Raw genomic sequence first — 21,611 nt, forward strand, 5'->3', positions numbered from 1 at the left:
CATACTCCTAAGTTTTACTCTTGAGTCCTAGCAAATTCCATAGTTTGGAGCCCAAAATCTGCCCTTGACTTAAACATGAGGTCGACTTATATAAGAATGTACGTGGCATGTAGGATCGGATTTACTCCCCCATCATTAGGTGTCTGCCTAGATGCTTATATAGATGTGCAAGAGAATAGCTTTATAAGCAGTTGGTGCGACTCCTGCTTCTTTTTCAGGTACCGTCACTTGGGTTTGACCGAAACAACTTGGGGGCACCCGTGCCTCCATTTTACTCAGGATCCCCAACCTCCTATTTCACAAGTGGTCTTCAGGCTGGACTCAGACAGAGCCACCTGAACAAGGTATGTTTGCCTGCTGGTATTGTTGCAAGGTTGACTAGTTACTTATATCAGGAATCCTCTCAATACATGTTTGGATGTTTATTGTAGTCACTCATGGTTCTCCCTCTTCCTTGCTTTATGGTATCATCTGCAGTCATGTAGAATTATTTCCTGATTTTGTCAGATTCAATTGCTTCTCTGTGACTGCAATCTTCCATACCATAGTTTTGAGTTTTATGACCGCCATGTTTATGTTTTTACAATGGATGGCTTTCTTTTGCACTCAGCAGAAGACAAGGAAGGTTAGCAAATATGATAATAGGACATTTTGCAAAGTGCTTCCAGATACAACCAGCAAGTGATATGAATTGTAGTCCTTACACCAGGAAAGTGAACACTCAAGAGAGTGACCTTTTATTCATAGGAACAAGACAAAGGAGCTTAGTAGACTATCCTGAGGCCGTATGTCACAATTGGGATTCAAAGTACAATATAACTAGGTCTTTATCTCCATGGAATGCTTTGGCCTTGTTTGCACCACCAAAACATCCACCCCATGTATGGCAAATACCTTTTGAAGCAGATGTGATTTTTCAAAAGCAATCTGATCTGGCAGTGGAGGAAGATGGGTTCTGTACAAAGAGCCTAAATCCCCTAAAGGTACCAACAGACTTTTTTGATCCCAGGAAAAAGATAAGAATGGGTGATGGGTTGTAATCTTGTAGTTAAGTCAAGTTAAAAGTTGCAAATGCATACTTTTCTGCATATTTCAAGATGATCCAATTTAGGAGTGACCAAAGGACAACCCTCAGTCTTATTGGACTACAGTTCCCAGCTTTCCTTAACTTTTGTTATGTTGTTTATTATATTGGTTTTGCATTCTATGTTTTTATTATTTAGTTCTGTTATGCTCTTGCGTTATATTGTGTTTACTGTACAGATGGACATGGCCTCATGTAAGTTGCCCCGAGTCCCCCTGGGGGAGATGGAGCGGGGTATAAATAAATAAATTATTATTATTATTATTATTATTATTATTATTATTATTATTAAGATGCACCTTCATTGTATTGGCCCTCATCCATTACGACATCCAGGTACAGATTTAACACCTGCACAGTCTTAAGTGGCTCTAATAACAAGGGCTTAGTATTGACAGCTATTCCAATTCACTTGTGTAGTTTTTCCTCTTTGTAGTCGAAATTCCCCTTGGTATCCCTGTAGGATTGTAAAGATTCTGCCTCAGAGTAGCACCTTGTAGAAGTGCTCCAGATACTACAGAAGTATTTGGAAAAAATTCAGAAAAGGTATGGAACCAACCCCCGCCCTTTGCCCCGCCCTTTGGTTGAGGCCACTAGAAGCAGTTACAAGACCAACCTTAAGGGTAGAAACAAGAACATTTAAGGAATACCTTATAAGAGAAAATAAAAAGTGGAAATTAAAAGGGCGGGGAGAATTGGAGATTAATGATTGGTTTCGATATCACCAATTGCATGAAAGATATAAAAAAGACATGAGGATTGGATTTGCAACCAAAGAATCAGAATTGGAAAGAATATGGGAAAAGGGGGATAAAGGGTTAATCTCTAGATTATACAAATTCATATTAAGCTATAACATGGAGGATAACAGAGTCAAGACTGTAATGTTATCCTGGGCCAAGGACCTAGGCAGACCAATAGAATTGGACAACTGGGAATACCTATGGAATAAAGAATTCAAATTTACATTATCGAGTTCAATTAGGGAGAACCAATATAAAATGTTTTATAGGTGTTATATCACTCCAGCAACATTGGCTAAAATAGACAAATCACAACAAGGTATTTGCTGGAGGTGCAGGAAACAGAAAGGGACATTCCTCCATTTGAGGTGGACCTGTGTGACCATACAGGCATTTTGGGATAAGGTAATTAAGGAGACAAATAAAATGTTACATAACAAGATTTTAAAAAAGCCCAGGATTGTGTCTGCTATGTTTACATGGAGAAAACAATAATTAAAAGGACCAAGAAATATAGCGATATAGCTTTGCAGTGGCAAGATTGACCATAGCCAAAAATTGGAAAGGGGAAAAAGGTCTAACCAAAAAGGATTGGAGGGAAAGAATGCGAGAATATATGCTAATGGCCAGACTAACTTATAACAAGAGGAATCAAAGCAATGTGGACTTTTTAGAAAAATGGAACTTGACCATGGCATATCTGAATAGAGAGTCAGTAATATAGAGGAGCTCCATTAGGAATTTAGGTTTATTATGAATAAGGATAGATAAATAGGCTTAAAGGCTTCATAGTGTTTTGGTCTTGGAAGTCATGGTGAAGGGTGCATGGGTGTGGGGAAGAGGTTTTATTTTGTGTGGGATAGTGGTTTTGGGATGAGTGTATGGTCCACTGTGTGTAATATGCTTTGAGCTCATTGTATGTTATTTGGGGGGGGGGGGGGGGATTGATTAGAAAGCTAATAGCAAGTCTATATGTATTATCTCCAAAAACCTATCCATTTCACCTGGTCATGTCCAAATTTTAATCATTACATTTGGCCCGGCCTTAGATTTTAATTGTACCGTGGTGTTATTGTTTAATGTTTTATTGCTATGGTTTAATATTTATTGCTTTGTTTTATGAGTTTATTTATTGTTGTATTTGTTATGTTATAGTTTTACTGTTGTTTTTGGCCTCGGCCTCTTGTAAACTGCACCGAGTCCTTCGGGAGATGTTAGCGGGGTATAAATAAAGGATTATTATTAATACTACTACTACTACTAATAATAATAATAATAATAACAACAACAACAGCAACAACAACATTATTTGTACCCCACTACCATCTCTCCAAGGGACTCGGTGCGGCTTACATGAGGCCGAGCCCAAGCACAACAATACAAGCAATAATACATCAATACACGCAGTTAAAACAAAAACATAGACAATAAAAATACAACAGTACAACATTATCGACAGACAACACACAATTAAAACTGTGGGAAGGCCAAATGTAAAGTTAAAATTGAAAATAATGCTGGAACATGGACGAAAGGTGATAAATGGCGTTTGTGGAAGGGCATACGAGCAGAACTAAAAATGTAAAATGCTTTGGAGGACAAAGTGCTACGGGATCATTATTATTCTGGGAAGGCACACATTATTATTATTATTATTATTATTAATTAAGTTTAGTAACTGATAATAATTTGTACTTAATGTCAAAATTAAATGGTTGATTGACTAATGTAGATAGGCATGTACATATCAAAAATATTGTTAACCTGATTATATTTGCTACGATTTGCTTTTCTGTTGTGTACCATAACAAAAATAAACAGTTTTATTTAAAAAAGATACTACAGAAGTGTGTCAGAGAAGGTTGCTGTTAAATATAACACTGTTTCTGCTCTGTCCTTCTCTTCCAGGCAGTTGGGATGCCACCTGTAGGTTCAGGAGAGAGCATCCTGGGGCTAGGGCCAGCCCAGGGGACCTTCTCAAAGGTGAGATGGTGCAAACAAAAAATGACTTCTGCAACCTGCGACGCTTCCACATTCTTGCCATCATTCCCTTAGTACTGCCTCTCTTCCCCTCACCCCACCCTTCCTTTCTTTTTCCAGACACCCATTGGTGGCCAGAAGCGGGCCTTTTCTCACCTGCTCCCATCCCCAGAACCCAGCCCAGAAGGCAGCTACGTTGGCCAGCACTCTCAGGGCCTGGGAGGCCACTACGCAGACTCCTACCTGAAGCGCAAGAGGATATTTTAATCCATCCCCGAGGGACGCCCTCTTCCAGCTCTTCTCCCCAGCTTTTCCAAATGTGTACATTATTTGTAAAAATGTTTTTAATGTTATGTTTTAGGGTGATTTTTTAAAAAATACGTTTCTTATGTAAAGGACTTGGCTTGGGGTCAGCTACAAGCACAACCTGGAACACTGAAGATGGATCTTTGGAGCTTTTCTGGAGCAAATGCCCCTCTTTCCTGGTGGAGGTTATTTGGGCGGTCATGAGAAGCATTGCCAAACTGCAGATCTTCCCCTGCTGTCTCTCAATCAGCTGGACCAAACCGAATACATTTTCTCCACATGAGCTCCTTCCTATTGTCGTTTCTGATTGCAGCGTATCTTTTCTGTGAGGACACAAGTTCCCTGCCTTAAAACCGCTTCTAGCAAATGAATGTATCTGAATTAACCAGGTGCCTCTGGATGTGCTGCAGTGTGGCAGAGTGTGTTGCTAAGAGGAAGGAGGGGGCACCAGAAGAGCCGTGCATCACACGGGCAAAAAGGTCCAGTTCAATGCAGCATCTCAGCGTTATTATCAAGCTCCAGGACACCCCCAGGCTGAGTTTAAAGTCTCTGCCTCTTTGCAGTCTATAGTTTTCTTTTCTTTTTGTTTTTTAAAAACATTAAGTCTATTCTACTTATTTTGGTAATTACAACATGTAAACTACCTTTTTAATTTTCCTTTTTTTGTTACTTCCCTTTTAACTAGTTTAGGTGTATGAGATCATCTTGGTATGCATCCATGTGATCTTGGATAACGTGTGTGTGGGTTTATTTTAATCTCTTGCTTTCCTATGTGTGATGTGCATATTTTTGGTCTAGGCCAATTCCTCCTTTGGGTGCAAATGATTTTATTTCCTTGGGTGTGTTTCTATTTTTGACAGTTGTCTTAATGCTGATCCTGTAGTCTGATAGCTTTTAAGCCAAACTTCTATGGCTGGGACAATCTTTGGGCATTGGTTTCTGGAGTGACTTAAGAGTCTTGTGCAGCAATTCTGCGTCTTAATAGCAACAGAAGTCCCGATTTTGACTTTCTGACAGCACCCAGTTTTGTAGCTGTCATCATTAAGCTAAGAACTTAATGCTGGTTCAGTTGAACTGGTGCTTTCAACTTCCAATCTTAACTTATGAATGTTTCTGTTTCTTATGCTGGCTGCTGAGGAAAACGGAAAGCACAATCTTATCCCAGGTTTAGCTACCTCGGTGGCCCAGGTTTAGTAAATTACAAAGAGAAATAGCTCAACCAGTTGCTTGAATCTGTTGTCACATTATTCCACGTGAAAATTTGTGTGGGCTTCACTTGAGACAGAATTGGGGTCTGTGGCCTTCGCATGGGGGATTTCTACTTCTGCTTATGATACCTTATCTGTTTTATAAACATGCTATGGTGTTTCTATTGTAGATACTGGCTGGTTTGCTGTATTTGCCATGGGGTTTGAAACCTCTCGGCAGCTGGATACCAATTTTCCAAAGTAAAGCTATATTTATATCAAACCTTTGCCTGGCTTCTTTATCTATATAAATAAAAATGTAATAGGTTCTTGTGGATTTTTTCGGGCTATAGGGCCATGTTCTATAGGCATTTCTCCTGACGTTTCGCCTGCATCTATGGCAAGCATCCTCAGAGGTAGTGACCTCACTACCTCTGAGGATGCTTGCCATAGATGCAGGTGAAACATCAGGAGAAATGCCTCTAGAACATGGCCCTATAGCCTGAAAAAACCCACAAGAACCTAGTGATTCCAGCCATGAAAGCCTTCGACAATACATTAAAAATGTAATGTTTAGGTTCTTGTGGGTTTTTTCGGGCTATAGAGCCATGTTCTAGAGGCATTTCTCCTGACATTTCGCCTGCATCTATGGCAAGCATCCTCAGAGGTAGTGAGGTCTCACTACCAGCCATGAAAGCCTTCAACAATGTAATGTTTGTTTGTGGGATTAACATAACTCAAAAACCACTAGACAAATTGCCGCCAATTTTGGCCACAAGACACCTACTAACCCAAGGAGTGACCATCACTCAAAAAATTGATTTTGTCCTTTGGGATATGTAGTTGCTGGGATTTATAGTTAACCTACAATCAAAGAGCACTCTGGACTCCACCAATGATGGAATTGAACCAAACATGGCATACAGGACTTCCATGACCAACACAACACACTGGAAGGGTTTGGTGGGCATTGACCTTGAGTTTGGGAGCTGTAGTTCACCTACATCCAGAGAGCACTGTGGACTCAAACAATGATTGATCTGGACCAAACCTGACACAAAAATTCCATATGCCTAAATATGAACACAGATGGAGTTTGGAGGAAATAGAGCTTGACATTTGGGATTTGTAGTTACTGGGATTAATAGTTCACTACAATTAAAGACCATTCTGAAACCCACAAACGACAGAAATGGGACAAACTTCCCACACAGAATCCCCATGACCAACAGAAAATACTTAAGGCCATTCAGTCCAACTACCTTCACCAGGGCAAGAAAACGTAATCAAAGCCCTCCTGACAAAGAGCCATCCAGCCATAGATATAGATAGATGTATAAGATTCACAGAGAGAGAGAGAGAGAGATAGTACCATAGATTTGAAAGGGAGCCCTAAAGAAGGACAATGATATGTTGCATGTTCCAGATTAGGCAAACCAGACATTCTTAGCATCAATACTGACAAAGAAACAGCAAGAAATAGTGTTTACGCACAAGCATAAAGAAATTACGTATGTTAGAAACCAACACTTTCTCATTACTTCATTTTCCAGATCACCAGACTGGGCCACAGCAACGCGTGGCAGGGGACGGCTACTGACTCTGTAAAAAGGGAATGTGACATTTCAGAATAATCAGGAAGGGAAATGGATGTGTGGCATAAATGCTCCATTCAATCATGTGGCGTATTTTAAAGGTGCACGTTACATCACATGGAAACTGGATATATACGTTGTGCTACAAGAATCCTGAACTTGTGTTTTTGAAGGCTTTCATGGCTGGAATCACTGGAGTGTTGTGTGGTTTCCGAGCTACTAGTACTCTAGTAGCATTTTCTCCTGACGTTTGGCCTGCATCTGTGGCTGGCATCTTCAGAGGATCCTTTGAAAATGCCAGCCACAGATTCTCGGAAGATGCCAGCTACAGATGCAGGTCAGATGTCTCGAGAAAATGCTGCTAGAGCACAGCCATGCTGCCCCGAAACCACACTCAAATCCTGAACTTCTCTGCCTCATAGCAAGTGAGGCTGAGTTGTGGTCTTTTTCCAAGCATGTTGTTGTTCATTCATTCAGTCGTCTCCGACTCTTCGTGACCTCATGGACCAGCCCACGCCAGAGCTCCCTGTCGGCAGTCAACACCCCCAGCTCCTTCAAGGTCAGTCCAGTCACTTCAAGGATGCCATCCATCCATCTTGCCCTTGGTCGGCCCCTCTTCCTTTTGCCTTCCACTTTCCCCAGTGTAATTGTCTTCTCTAGGCTTTGCTGTCTCCTCATGATGTGGCCAAAGTACTTCAGCTTTGTCTCTAGTATCCTTTCCTCAGGTGAGCAGCCGGGCTTTATTTCCTGGAGGATGGACTGGTTGGATCTTCTCGCAGTCCAAGGCACTCTCAGCACTTTCCTCCAACACCACAGCTCAAAAGCATCAATCTTCCTTCGCTCAGCCTTCCCTAAGGTCCAGCTCTCACATCCGTAGGTTACTACAGGGAATACCATGGCTTTGACTAGGCGGATCTTCGTTGCCAGTCTGATGTCTCTACTCTTTACTATTTTATCGAGACTGGACATTGCTCTCCTCCCAAGAAGTAAGCATCTTCTGATTTCCTGGCCACAGTCTGCATCTGCAGTAATCTTTGTGCCTTTCCAAGCGTATGTTCATCTTATTCCTCCTAAGGGTTGAGTGAAAAACAAATACAGGTCAATGATGTTTGTCAGTGGGTTTTCCTTCCCTCAAACATTCTCTCCTATTGGGTATGTTGAGCTCAAGAACTGGCTCGATACAGGCACTAATTTCTGTAATTCATAGCTAGGCTTTTAAAATTAAACTTCAAAAGTTGTACTTCCCCCTCTCTTACAAGAGTCAATGAAACAACTGTGTTTTGGGCAGTGGGTTGATTGATGTGAGAAGAGGGACTTCATTCCTGTGGTTAGGTATCAACAGTTGGCCTGTACCTTTTTAGAGAGAAAAGACACTATTTTAAAACATCTATATATATAAAAATGCTCTGTGCATAATGAATATCTTAAAAACAAAAGAACCAATGAACGAAATCACACCAAATTTGGCAACAAAACGTCTCACAACACAAGGAGTGACCATCACTCAAAAAATTATGATTTTGTCATTTGGGAGTTGTAGTTGCTGGGATTTATAGTTCACCTACAATCAAAGAGCGTTCTGAACTTCACCAATGATGGAATTGAACCAAACGTGGCACACAGGACTCCCATGACCAACAGAAACACTAGAAGGATTTGGGGGGCATTGTCCTTGACTTTGGGAGTTGTAGTTCATCTGCATCCAGAGAGCACTGTGAACTCAAAACAGTGATGGATCCAGTCCAAACTTGGCACAAATACTCAATATGCCCAAATGTGAACACTGGTGGAGTTTGGGAGAAATAGAATCTTGACATTTGGGAGTTGTAGTTACTGGGATTTATAGTTCACCTACAATCAAAGAGCATTCTGGAGCCCACCAACAACAGAATTGGGACAAACTTCCCACACAGAACCCCCCATGACCAACAGGAAATACTTAAGGCCATCCAGTCCAACTCCCTTCACCAGAGCAAGAAAACATAATCAAAGCCCTCCTGACAAAGAGCCATCCAGCCATAGATATATATGATTCACACACAGAGAGACATAGTATCATATATTTGAAAGGGACCCCTAAAGAAGGACAATTATATGTCGCATGTAGACAAATTGAACAATCTCCACATCAACACTGACAAAGAAACCACAAGAAATACGGTTTACCCACAAGCATAAAGAAATCACATATATTAGAAACCAACACTTTCCCATTACTTTATTTTCCAGGTCACCAGACTGGGCCACAGCAACGCGTGGCAGAGGATGGCTAGTATCACAAGATTACTATATTGCACTTTACCATTATATTGTAATATTATTGGTAATATTACATGTAATATAAAATATATAATTATAATATTGTATTATTATTTTACTTTTAAAACAGGCTTCAGGATCTGTCTTAAAATCGTTCTTAGCCTCAAGCAGGCATGGCTGGGGCTGATGTTACACAACTTCCTAGTTTGTGATCAGAAGCCAGGCTGATGAACTTGGCCCTATCTTGCCTAGCTTGGCGCGCGCTCCCCCCTCGCCCCGCCCCTTTACATCACCATGGAAACACACTCCCCCCGCCTCCGAGTCACGTGGCGCCTGTCATGGCGGCCTCCATGGCTGCGGTCGGCGTTAGGCACGGAAGGGGGCTTCGGCCGCTCTTTTGGAAGCCCTGGCGAGCCCTGCTTCGGAGCTTCCGCACGGCAGGTGGGAAAGCAGCTGCTCTCTCTTTCCTTCCCGATCCCCCAAAGGCGTGAGTGTGAGGAGGAGGCGGGGAGGAGGACTTGCTCAAGGTTAGCCAGTGGGTCGCCATGGCCGCCTCTCAGCAGAAGGAATGACTTGGGCCAAAGGTCGCCCAGCACCCTTTCTGGCAGGTTTGGGAGTTCAACTCCTCTCTTCCCCACCTCTGAATGAATACCTGGAGGAGGTAAACAAATTGAAGCAACCGGGGCTGGGAGTCAGCTGCATTAAGATCACTACTGACCGGAAGATCATGAGTTCGAAGCCAGCCCGGGTTGGAGTGAGCTTCCAACCAATTTGTGTAGCTTGCTGTCGACCTTTGCAGCCCGAAAGACAGTTATTTATATTTATTTATTTACAGTATTTATATTCCGCCCTTCTCACCCCGCAGGGGACTCAGGGTAGATTACAATGTACACATATATGGCAAACATTCAATGCCAAAGACACAACAGATATAGACAGTCAAAGGCTATTTAACTTTTTCTGGCCGCCAGGGGAGCTGTCACTTTCATTGTCCATCTGCGACGCTGATGAAGTACTTCCGCATTCCCCGCATGCTTTTGCTGGAGTGCATTTGCTGGAGTCTTTTTTATGGCCTCTACATTTTTGTTAAATTAGCCTCCCCACACATAGGTGGTACCTAATTTTCCTACTTGACAGATGCAACTGTCTTTCGGGTTGCAAAAGGATTGTGGCGCAGCTGGCTGAGTGTCAGCTGCATTAAGATCACTCTGACCAAAAGGTCATGAATTCGAAGCCAGCCCGGGTTGGAGTGGGTTTCCAACCAATTGTGTAGCCTGTTGTCGACCTTTGCAACCCGAAAGACAGTTGCATCTGTCAAGTAGGAAAATTAGGTACCACCTTAAAAGTGTGGGGAGGCTAAATTAACTAATGTATGAGGCCATAAAAAAAGACTCCAGCAAAGCGGGGAATGTGGAAGTACTTCATCAGTGTCGCAGATGGACGATGAAAGCGGCAGCCAGAAAAAGTTAAATAGCCTCTGTGTATGTCTGTATATGTTGTATGTCAAATTGGCATTGAATGCTTGCCATATATGTGTACATTGTAATCCGCCCTGAGTCCCTTGCAGGGTGAGAAGGGCGGAATATAAATACTGTAAATAAATAAATAAATAAAATTGAAACTGAGTCCAGATGTTTGCCACCAAAAGTCCTAATCTGGGGGTGGAGGTGTGTCAACCAGCCCTGGATGGGATTACACCCCCCGCCCCAAAAGATAGTGTTCACAGCTTGGGAGTGCTCCTGGATCTATCTCTCCAAATGTCAGTCCAAGTAAGTGCACTGATCAGGAGTGCTTACCAGCTTTGGCTGAGCTGCCAGCTGCGCCCCTTCCTAGATTTGGAGGACCTGAAAATGGTGGCGTGTATGCTGGTAACCTCAAGATTGGACGAAAGCAATGCACTCTACATTGGGTTACCAAGACGGTTTTAAACAGTATATTTTAATATTGAGATAAATGTTTTTAATGTTTATGTATGCTTATAATGAATTCTTGTCCTGACATTGAATGTTTGCCGTATATATGCTGTGCTCCGCCCTGAGTCCCCTTCGGGGTGAGAAGGGCGGAATATAAATGTTTTAAATAAATAAAATAATAAATTACTCTTGTACCAAGTTCGGAAACCCCAGCTGGTTCAAAATGCAGCAGCCAGATTGGTTACAGGAACATCTAGGAGTGAGCATATCACACCTATCCTAAAGTCACTCCAGTGGCTGCCAATTAGTTTTCAGGCAAAGGACAAAGTGTTGGTTTTGACCTTTAAAGCTCTACATGGTTTGGGTCCAGGTTACCTACAGGATCACCTTCTCCCATACAATCTGTCCCACACACTTCAGTCTTCTGGTGGGGTGGGGTGGGGGGGTGTCTGTTCCAACCAGCCAGAACCCGACTGGCAACTACCACCCAGAGGACCTTTTCAGTGGTCACCACACAACTGTGGAACAACCTTCTGGAAGAAGTCTGACAGCTAAATCAGCTGTCGTAATTTAAGGCACAAGTGAAGACCTGTCTCTTCCGGCCCTGACAGTCTTTAAACATAAACATTCATTTTATCTCACTCTAGTGGCCTTTCAAGTGGAAGAGGAGAACTGTGCTGCAGAAGTGTGAGTATCGGAAAACTTGTTTTTTTCTAGGAGCAAATCAAGCTTACATTTAATTGGGATTTTTTTTTCTAGGATCGAACTAATCTTACATCTCATTGGGTAGTTGTTGTTGATCAGGTATGCCCACTTGAACAACAGTTTTACCCTTTTAAATGGCAGACAGGCATTTTTTCAAAATGTAGTAATTTTAGGATTTATTTTACAAAGTTTAGAAAATAGAGTTTACCTTTTTGTCTTCCTTGTCTTCACCACCAGATATCTCACTGTATATTGCCAGCCAGAGAAAGTAAAATTTAACCTGGGCCTCATCTGTTCACAGGGAGAGGCAAGCAATAAAATAATAATAATAATAATAATAATAATAATAATAATAATAATCAACTTGGGAAGTGTCCAACATGTGATCCAATTCAACAGCCAGCAGAGTGTCTGCTGTGGACTCATCTTGTTGTGTTTCAAATAATAATAATAATAATAATAATAATAATAATAATAATAATCTCCAGGAGTAGATGTATCGTATATTTTAAAGCAAAAGTGTGTGTGTGTATATATACACACACATCTGTCAGTTATTTGAACATTTCAAAATCGTATAAGATTAGCTTTATAATCTGTTGGGGATGTAGTGGGGTAGAGCTAAGTTTGATTCTTTTAAAATGTATTTCTCTCTTTTTTAAACTTTTGCATCTAACCATTCTTCCAATTAGTTCAGGGCAGACATAGGTTTTCCCCTCTCCACTCTTATCTTTACAACCAACTAACCTGGGAGGAGGGGATCAGGCTGCAAGTGAATGTTGGCCCAATATCACCTCCGGAGTTACATATCTACTGGAGACATGAACCTGGATTTCATAAGTCCTGGTTCAGAGCTGTAACTAATACACTTCTCTGACTAACATAAAAACAATGTTTGGTATGCAGCCTCTGTGCCAGTTTTTAGATGTTAACTAACTATCTAGGACAGAGTTTCTCAAGCAAGGTTTCCTGGTTCATGAGTAAGGATTCTTTGAGACATTGTGATTGAGCTGTGGATATAATAATGTTTATGCAAAGACCTGAAAATTATTTCAAGTTTTTTTTGCAGATAATGGCTGGTCTATGCCTTTATGCAGTCTTGCTTGTGTCTTTCTAGAATTTGACTATTATGAGAAGTCTGTGGATTGATAGGTTTTTCTGTTTTATTCTGCCACAGAGTGAATGTGGTGTTCATAGACCGGTGTGGGCAAAGAATTCCAGTTCAAGGTAGAGCTGGGGAAGACGTGCTCCGCTTGGCCCAGAGACATGACATTGACTTGGAAGGTAAGTCATAAGAACATCCCAGATCAGATTCAGTGCCTTTTTAGTCCATCTTCCAGTTTCCAGCAGTGATTAGCTATATACCTATTGAAAGTTTACAAGCAAGGCAGGAGGACTATAGCTCCCTCCCTCCTTGTTCTGCAGCAAGTGGTGTTCTCAGACAAACTGCCTCTGACCAAAGAGGTACCCTGCATATTAGTGCTAATGACAAATACATGATGGATTAGTCTAACCTGGTGGCAATCTCTACAGCTTGTCACAGTGGATATTAGATGTTGCTAATTTGGTCTTTTAAGGTGTCATAATAATAATAATAATAATAATAATAATAATAATAATAATAATAAAGAACCAACATTGAGGGAAGTCAATAGTAGTAAATTGCTTAAAGTGCAAAAGACAAAGAGTGAATACCGTAAAAACACAATCCAGAGCAGAAGCGAAAACTGGCAAAACAAGGCTCTCCATGGACAGTTCCTGGCAAAAATTGAGAGCCAAACTGACAAAATGGCTGTGGATCAGAAGTGGAACTTTGAAATAGGAGACGGAGGGCCTGATTCTGGTAGCACAAGAACAAGCCATTAGAAACAATGCCATTAAAGCCAGAATTGAAAAGTCGACAACAGATCCCAAATGTAGACTCTGTAAGGAAGCAGATGAAACAATAGATCACATCCTCAGCTGCTGCAAGAAGATTGCACAGACAGACTACAAGCAGAGGCAGAACACCGTTGCTCAGATGATTCATTGGAACTTGTGCCTCAAATACTATCTGCCTGCGACAAAGAACTGGTGGGATCACAAGCTGGAAAACGTTACAGAGAATGTACACGTCAAGCTACTCTGAGTCTTCCGGATTCAGACAAACAGAGATCGAACTACAAAGACTGTGGCATAAGCCAGTCAAGGTGAACTACAAAGACTGTGGCACAAGCCAGTCAACACTGGGTGCAGTGCCTACAGACCTTTGCCTGCACTTAAACACAATTGGCGCTGACAAGATTACCATCTGCCAGCTGCAAAAGGCCACCTTACTGGGATCTGCATGCGTTTTTCGCCGATACATCACACAGTCCTAGACATTTGGGAAGTGTCCAAAGTGTGATCCAATACAACAGCCAGCTGAGTGATCTTGTTTTGCTGTGGACTCATCTTGTTCTGTTTCAAATAATAATAATAATAATAATAATAATAATAATAATAATGTATAGACTGCCCTATCTCCCCGAGGGGAGTAGTCTCTTCCATCTGACCTGCAGTCAGTCATCTGCCAATCACTTTCATCAGATGACCCTGAGTGCTGGTAATATGAAAGAGCAAAATTAATATGCTATGAAAATGGTATCAATAGAAATAAACAATTCCAAAACAAATTTTAGTTCTCACTACCGTGTTGAAGTGGTTCTAGAGTGTCAATGTTCTCATACATACTTAAATATATGTATTCATAATAAGGTATGTCTGCCTTTCCTTACAGCCCCTAAAGGTTTTATATAACATATGGGGTGTTTATGCATATCTATTTTGGTAAATCAATTGCAATTACTATCAGTATGTGTCTATGTTTATAATTATATATTTACATTACATGTAATATTACTAATAATATTACAATATAATGGTATAGTGCAATATAGTAATATATAATACTGATATTGTACTATGCTAATAATATAATAAATTGTATGAAAATATATATTGTAAGCCGCTCTGAGTCCCCTTCAGGGTGAGAAGGGCGGCATATAAATGCCATAAATAAATAAATAAATAAATAAATTTAGAAGACAAGTAGCATGGAAAAGCTTTGAATTGGAGCAGGACCAAGCAAGTGTAATTCATATTAAGAGACAGCAATATATCCATAATAACATACTGCAGTCTACAATGAGAAGATTTGTTAATCACGGGTTTAAGAAAAAAACAACCACATATCAAAAGACTGTTACAGACTACAAGGAAATCAACACTACCTGAGGAAAGATCCCGAAAACAAGGACATTGTACCTGGGAATACTTGTGGTTGTGTTATGTATATATACCAGACATTTGGAGTTTTTTTCTTTTGAGATTTATGTAGGTTATGTTTCATGCGTTGCAGTATATGAACAGGTTAGTACCTAGTTGGGGCTGTAAGGAAAGGCAGACTTACTGTATTATGAATACATATATTTAAGTTTGTATGAGAACATTGACACTCTAGAACTACTTCATGGTAGTGAGAACTCAAAATTGTATTGTCGAAGGCTTTCATGGCAGGAATCACTGGGTTGTTGTAGATTTTTTTCGGGCTATATGGCCATGTTCTAGAGGCATTCTCTCCTGACGTTTCGCCTGCATCTATGGCAAGCATCCTCAGAGGTTGTGAGGTCTGTCCTTTTGCATGGTATTTTCTAGTTCTATGTCAGAAATTGACACAGCCATATCTTGTTGTACTGCAATGCCGAAAAGCCATAGCCGACATAACTAGTGTTAAGGGATAATGAGAATTGCAGTACAATAACATCTTAGGGGACCATGATTCCCCAACGCTCTTCTAGTCTATATGCTTTTTTAAAGGCCAGCGTAGAGTGCAGTGTAGCCAGTGCTATATGTACATTTATGCTAGGAAACAGGAGATAAAATGCACAGGACGTTCTGATAAGGTTAAAATGTAAAAACATACATTCATTGTTGCAGGGAATATATCTGACAGAGAACAATAGACAGGCAAAAGAAAGTTATCTTGGTAGAAAAATCCCTTATGCTGATTCTTTTATCTGCTTGTAAGGGATCTCGAGGCACAGAAACCTCATGATATTTCTTTCTCAAACAATGGGTAATAAAGATGTAAAATCTTTGGAGGGAGGTGACATTTGCATGCAGGCAGGAAGAAGAATATCTTGAGTTCCATAAATCTGAGAAGTATGTGAAAACAAGGCAGCAGGTGTGCACTACAGGGTTCCCTCTATCCCCAACTGCTCTATAAACAAATGTTGATGGTCCTTCACTTCCAACATCTGACAACTCCTGCTTCTCTTAATAGGTGCCTGTGAAGCTTCCCTGGCCTGCTCTACCTGTCACGTCTATGTGAGTCATGACATTGTGGATAAGCTTCCCTGCCCTGATGAACGGTAGGGAACCGTATTGTCTTATTGGCTCTCTTGTTATGAGCATCATCTGAAGCACTTTTCTAAGGCTGCTTCTCAAGTTCTTCCAGTGCAGCATGACTGGAAAGGGCTCTGTCCCACAAGAGGTGAAGAATTAGGCAGGTATACTCCCATTGGCTGCGGTTCATTTTCCGATGCCAATTCAAGGTGCAGGTTCTTACCTACAATGAGGGAGAGGGCCTTCTCTGTAGTGGCCCCCCGACTCTGGAACTCACTTTCTAAGGATATCAGGCAAGCCCCCACATTGGCAGTCTTTAGGAGGAGTCTGAAAACGTGGCTGTTCCAGTGTGCCTTCCCTAAATGAGGAAATAATCCCCAGCAAAATGTCCTCAGAAGCACTTTAACTACTCGTTGGGTTGCTCTCCCTTCATTTCTTTTAAAATCTTCCTATCAGATACATCCTACCTCTGTTCATGCCCAGTATGATGGCACACCAGGAAGATCTAATGAGAAACTAAATGTGTCTGGCTATTTTCCCAGTGACCATCGGTATGCCCTAAATTACTTTAATACCTCAAAATAAAACCCTAGAGACAAGACTAAATTCAACAATTGTTTACTGAATAAACAGGGTATAAAAGTACAGTTTGATTATGATGGTGTTAGAATAGTGAAATATAAACTCTGAGGTAACAAACTATAATTTCTATGAGGTAAGTATAACTACTAACTATGGCATAGTCTACAATCTATAAACTCTTAATGCATGTGTGGCTATATCTATTCTTTATTACATATACTATAATCTATGGGGCATGTATATCTGAACTATTTATCTATAAGGCAAATATTATCTATTCTATGGCAAATATGTGATAAGGATGGCCTGTTCAAATTGCTAGGCCAGACCAGACACTATCTGGCTAACTAACTTCAAGCTATGACCAACAAAGAATGCCATAAGAAGTTCTATCACCAGCCCATTCTGGCTCTGAGTCAGAATGGGCTGCACCAACCGAGCTCGGCCTCTAGGGGGAACCTAAGCTTCTCCCCTAAACTTGGCAAAATGGAACAGTCCAACAGGCAAACAGGGAAATAAACAGGCTGAGACTTCACACCCAGCATTTATTTTTTAAATTTTAAACTATTACATTTGGCCCGGCCATAGGTTTTTTTAAATCCTTGTGTGTTACTGTTTTTGTGTGAGTTATATTAATTGTATTGTTTTTGCTTATTGTTTTTTGTGTTATTGATGTGTTGTCGGGCTTGGCCTCATGTAAGCTGCTCCGAGTCCCCTTGGGGAGATGGTGACGGGGTATAAATAAAGTATTATTATTATTATTATTATTATTATTATTATTATTAGGGATACTCTTCCTTTCTATATTGGGAGTATGCCCAGCTCTATAAGGGTTCCTTCCGTGCTGCTTTTAGCCTCAACCAAATGGCAAATTACTCATAGGATAGGTTTCAACATTAAAGATATGATAGCAAACATCATGAAGCCACAAAAAATTCGGGTGTGATGAAAAGGCTTAATAGAGCACATATAACAACAACAACAACAACAACAACAACAACAACAACATTATGGCTTGAGGTGGGGTAAATCACAGTACAAATACATCATCGTCATAAAATACATTTAATAAAATGCATATATTAAACCATATTTCTCTAAAATAGACATATTAAAATATAGGGAGCAAAGATTAAAATAATTGTATTTTATCTTTGTTCCCTGTATTTTAATATGTGTACTTTAGATGTAGAAGATTAATTTAAAATTCATTGTTACACATTGACTGAGTAGGCCTGCCTGAAAATATAAGTATTTAAATTGTGTTTTAAATTCTGACAGCTCATTTAGCTGTTGGAGCTCTTCCGGCAGTTCATTCTACAGTCTTGGGGCGTGTTCTGCCTCCATAGGCAGAATTTTTAATTTGCTTCCTATGCCTTTAAGGATATGGGAGTGGGGAGGAGCTCAAGCCTCAGCTCCTGCCTGCCTCAGAATGGCAGTTTTGACAGTTAGAAAATCAGTTAAGAGACTAGGAACGGAAGAAAACAGAGGGTTAGAAAGAGTACAGATTTCATGTCACATCGGAGATATATTGGTAGTAAAATAATATAGATAGTCCAGGCAGAGATTATTAGATAGTTATAGAGTTATTCAAATAAGGATTAGATATAGATAGTGACATTGTGGCATAGATAATGAAGTACTAGGAGTCACATCTAATATCTATTTAGTAAAATAAAGGCAGTCACATTTTTGATTAAGTACAAGGCTGCAGAAGCTCATAGGATTTCCTTTTCATAAAGACTTACAGTGGCAGGTCATTCCACAGTCTTGGAGCGGCTGATGAAAAGGGCCTATGGGTAACAGTCACCAGTTGGGTTCTGGTTTTTTGGAGTTTCCACCCTCCAGAGGACCTCAGGCTCCTAAGAAGTGATTATATAGGAGAAGGTGATCCTGTAGGCAATCTGGACCCAAACCATGTAGGACTTTAAAGGTCAAAAACAACAGATAATAGTACTTCCATTTCTATCCATAGTACAATACATTCTATGCATTTTTTCCTTTGCCCAGGAAGCCTAAACTAGTTTTGGCCTTTTGCATCCCATTTACATTTGAAATTCACATTTCATTTTTCTCTTGCAATTTCTGAATATTTTCCAAGTATTTTTCCTAAGCCACCTGTTCCCTTCCTGCACTGGCTCAAGTTCCATATCATGGACTTAATGTACGAATTTCATTTCATTGCTAGTACAGATTTCTCCAGTCACTGAAATAACAGGAGCCCCTGGTGGCACAATGGGTTAAATGCTTATGCTGACCCAAAGGTCAGCAGTTCAAATCCAGGGAGTGGGGTGAGTTCCTGTCTGTCAGCTCCAGCTTCTCATGCAGGGACATGAGAGAAGCCTCCTACAGGATTATAAAACATCCAGGTGTCACCTGGGCAATATCCTTGCAGACGGCCAATTCTCTCACACCAGAAGCCACCTGCAGTTTCCAAAATTGCTCCTGATATGAATAAAAGAAAAATAATAATGAAATAACATAATTTCCAAATTTTTCTCTCGAGTTCTTGTTGTCCATGAATTGTGGAGATGAGTTTCCCATGGATATAGTGAAGGGAAAGGAGGAGACATTGTAGAGCAGTGGTTCTCAACCTTCCTAATGCTGCGACCCCTTAGTACAGTTCCTCATGTTGTGGCGACCCCCAGCCATAAAATTATTTTCGTTGTTACTTCATAACTGTAATTTTGCTACTGTTATTAATTGTAATGTAAATATCAGATATCCAGGATGTATTTTCATTCACTGGACCGAATTCGGCACAAATACCCAATACACCCAAATTGGAATACTGGTGGGGTTTGGGGAGGGGTTGATTTTGTCATTTGGGAGTTGTCGTTGCTGGGATTTATAGTTCACCTTCAATCAAAGAACATTCTGAACTCCACCAATGATGGAACTGAACCATACTTGGCGCACAGAACTTCCATGACCAACAGAAATTACTGAAAGGGCTTGGTGGGCATTGACCTTATGTTTGGGAGTTGTAGTTCACCTACACCCAGAGAGCACTGTGGACTAAAACAATGACGGATCTGGACTAAACTTGGCATGAATACTCAATATGCCCAAATGTGAACACTGGTGGAGTTTGGCGAAAATAGACTTTGACATTTGGAAGATGTAGCTGCTGGGATTTATAGTTCACTTACAATCAAAGAGCATTCTGAACCCCACCAATGCTAGAATTGAGCCAAACTTCCCACACAGAACCCCCATGATCAACAGTAAATACTGTATTTTCTGATGGTCTTCGGCGACCCCCTGACACCCCCTGGCGACCCCCACAAGAGTCCCGACCCCCAGGTTGAGAAACACTGTTGTAGAGAAAGGATTTTTGCTGAAACATTTTCTTGCAGTGGTTGGTTGAATCTATGGAAGCAGAATTTATGGATATGACGTCAACCTTAACTGTTGCTGTAGTCTTTATGTTGTAACGTGGTTGTGTTTTTATAGGTTGAGAGATGCTGTGAAGATAAATATGGGCTATGGGATCAAATTGGCAATCAGCATTAGTATGAGAAATAAGGCCTGTCCCCTTCTTGACCCTTCTCTTCCTCTCTTAGGGAGGAGGATATGTTGGACATGGCACCACTGCTTCAAGAGAACTCACGCCTGGGCTGCCAGATCATCCTCACCAAAGAACTGGAAGGCGCTGAGTTCACCCTTCCCAAGATCACCAGGAACTTTTACGTGGATGGACACGTCCCCAAACCTCATTGACCTTATCGCAAAGAAGAACCAGTCTCAGAAGTGAGGTTGACTCAAGTTTAAGAAGCAGGTATCAAAGAACAAGGTGGAGTAGTTGAAGCAACTGGGATTATTATTTTCTTTCTTTCAAGAAAAAGAAAATAGTTTGCTCCATGAGCAAGAAGATGCTGCCGAAGAGGGATCCACAAGTGAAATGTTGATGCCTGTATCTGTGCCTTCTTCCAAAAGCCATCACTGGGTTATGTGTACGCCTCATTTGTGGTACGTGAAGGTGGCTGGGAGCTGGATCCATTTCTCCCCAAGATGCTTGGGCATCAAATGGAAGAGGTTTCATGGGGAGATGAGGGATTCCTGCACAGTAGCGGTCGTCTTCGAGGAACAGGGTTTCCTGATTATATGCAGGTAGTTTTGACTGTGTACAGGGAGAAAACATGAGTTATTCTCACATGGAATCATTTTTAGCTTCATTGTTCTGTTTTCTTCAGTTGTACAAGCAGTGCTTTAATTTTCACTGGGGCCTTCTTGTTCCTCATTTGGCTGCGGAAAAGTGAATATTTGTTCCTGTTACAAAATTTGTATCACCAAATAATTAGGGGAAGGAGGTCTATATACTTCAGTTCCCCTCTGACTCGTATCATTAAAGATATAAAACCTCTGTTGTCATTGCTTTTGTAAATAGTACAGTACATGGATAATACATTTTGAAGATGGGAATGTTCGTAGTGACCAGGGACGTGTAAGTCCACTGGGCCCTTGTTATTGGCTGAGATATGGTCCCTGTAGATTCCAAAATTCTTGGATGCTCAAGTCCCATATAAATAAAAATGTAACATTCGTTTGTGGGATTAACATAAATCAAAAACCACTGGATGAATTGACATCAAATTTAGACACAACACACCTATCAGGCCAATGAGTGATCATCCATATATACAGGGTTAGTCAAAATGAATAGGCCAATAAGAAAATTAATTTTAGACGAATGTATGTTTATTGTAACCAAACTACAGCTACGTATCGACAGATAAATTATCAAAGTTTTGTCTCACCTTCAGAGATGTTCGATATGGGCGCCCCGTGTGACACGGCAGATGTCCAAGCGATAGTCCAGTTCATTCCACATCCGTTGCAGCACATCCGACGTAATGGCATCGAATGCAGCACATATGCGCTGTTTTAAG

The 21,611-nt window shown here is 40.8% G+C and overlaps 2 protein-coding genes across 3 annotated transcripts in view; both read left to right on the forward strand.

Moving 5' to 3' along the window:
• The window catches only part of RAVER1 (ribonucleoprotein, PTB binding 1), a 44,160-nt gene extending 38,577 nt beyond the window's left edge, over window positions 1-5,583 (forward strand). Inside the window, exons 12-14 of the mRNA XM_060763609.2 lie at window positions 219-344; window positions 3,736-3,810; window positions 3,928-5,583. Of these exons, the coding sequence (XP_060619592.2) occupies window positions 219-344; window positions 3,736-3,810; window positions 3,928-4,074 (348 nt within the window). The 3' untranslated portion in view covers window positions 4,075-5,583. The remainder of the gene's footprint in view (window positions 1-218; window positions 345-3,735; window positions 3,811-3,927) is intronic.
• A 3,892-nt stretch (window positions 5,584-9,475) lies between these two features.
• Window positions 9,476-21,085, forward strand: FDX2 (ferredoxin 2). 2 transcript variants are annotated; one of them, XM_060763604.2, is made up of 5 exons: window positions 9,476-9,595; window positions 11,715-11,754; window positions 12,950-13,056; window positions 16,076-16,163; window positions 20,286-21,085. In XM_060763604.2, the coding sequence occupies exons 1-5, from the start codon at window positions 9,493-9,495 to the stop codon at window positions 20,440-20,442; spliced, it is 495 nt and encodes a 164-aa protein (XP_060619587.2). In that variant the 5' UTR covers window positions 9,476-9,492; the 3' UTR covers window positions 20,443-21,085. The 2 variants fall into 2 exon arrangements, with proteins under 2 accessions (XP_060619587.2, XP_067320111.1); XM_067464010.1 differs by having other exon boundaries at window positions 16,076-16,119.
• The last annotated feature ends 526 nt before the right edge of the window (window positions 21,086-21,611 follow it).

This window comes from Anolis sagrei, chromosome 2 (assembly GCF_037176765.1).
Source record: "Anolis sagrei isolate rAnoSag1 chromosome 2, rAnoSag1.mat, whole genome shotgun sequence".
In the NCBI taxonomy this organism is placed as follows: domain Eukaryota; kingdom Metazoa; phylum Chordata; class Lepidosauria; order Squamata; family Dactyloidae; genus Anolis; species Anolis sagrei.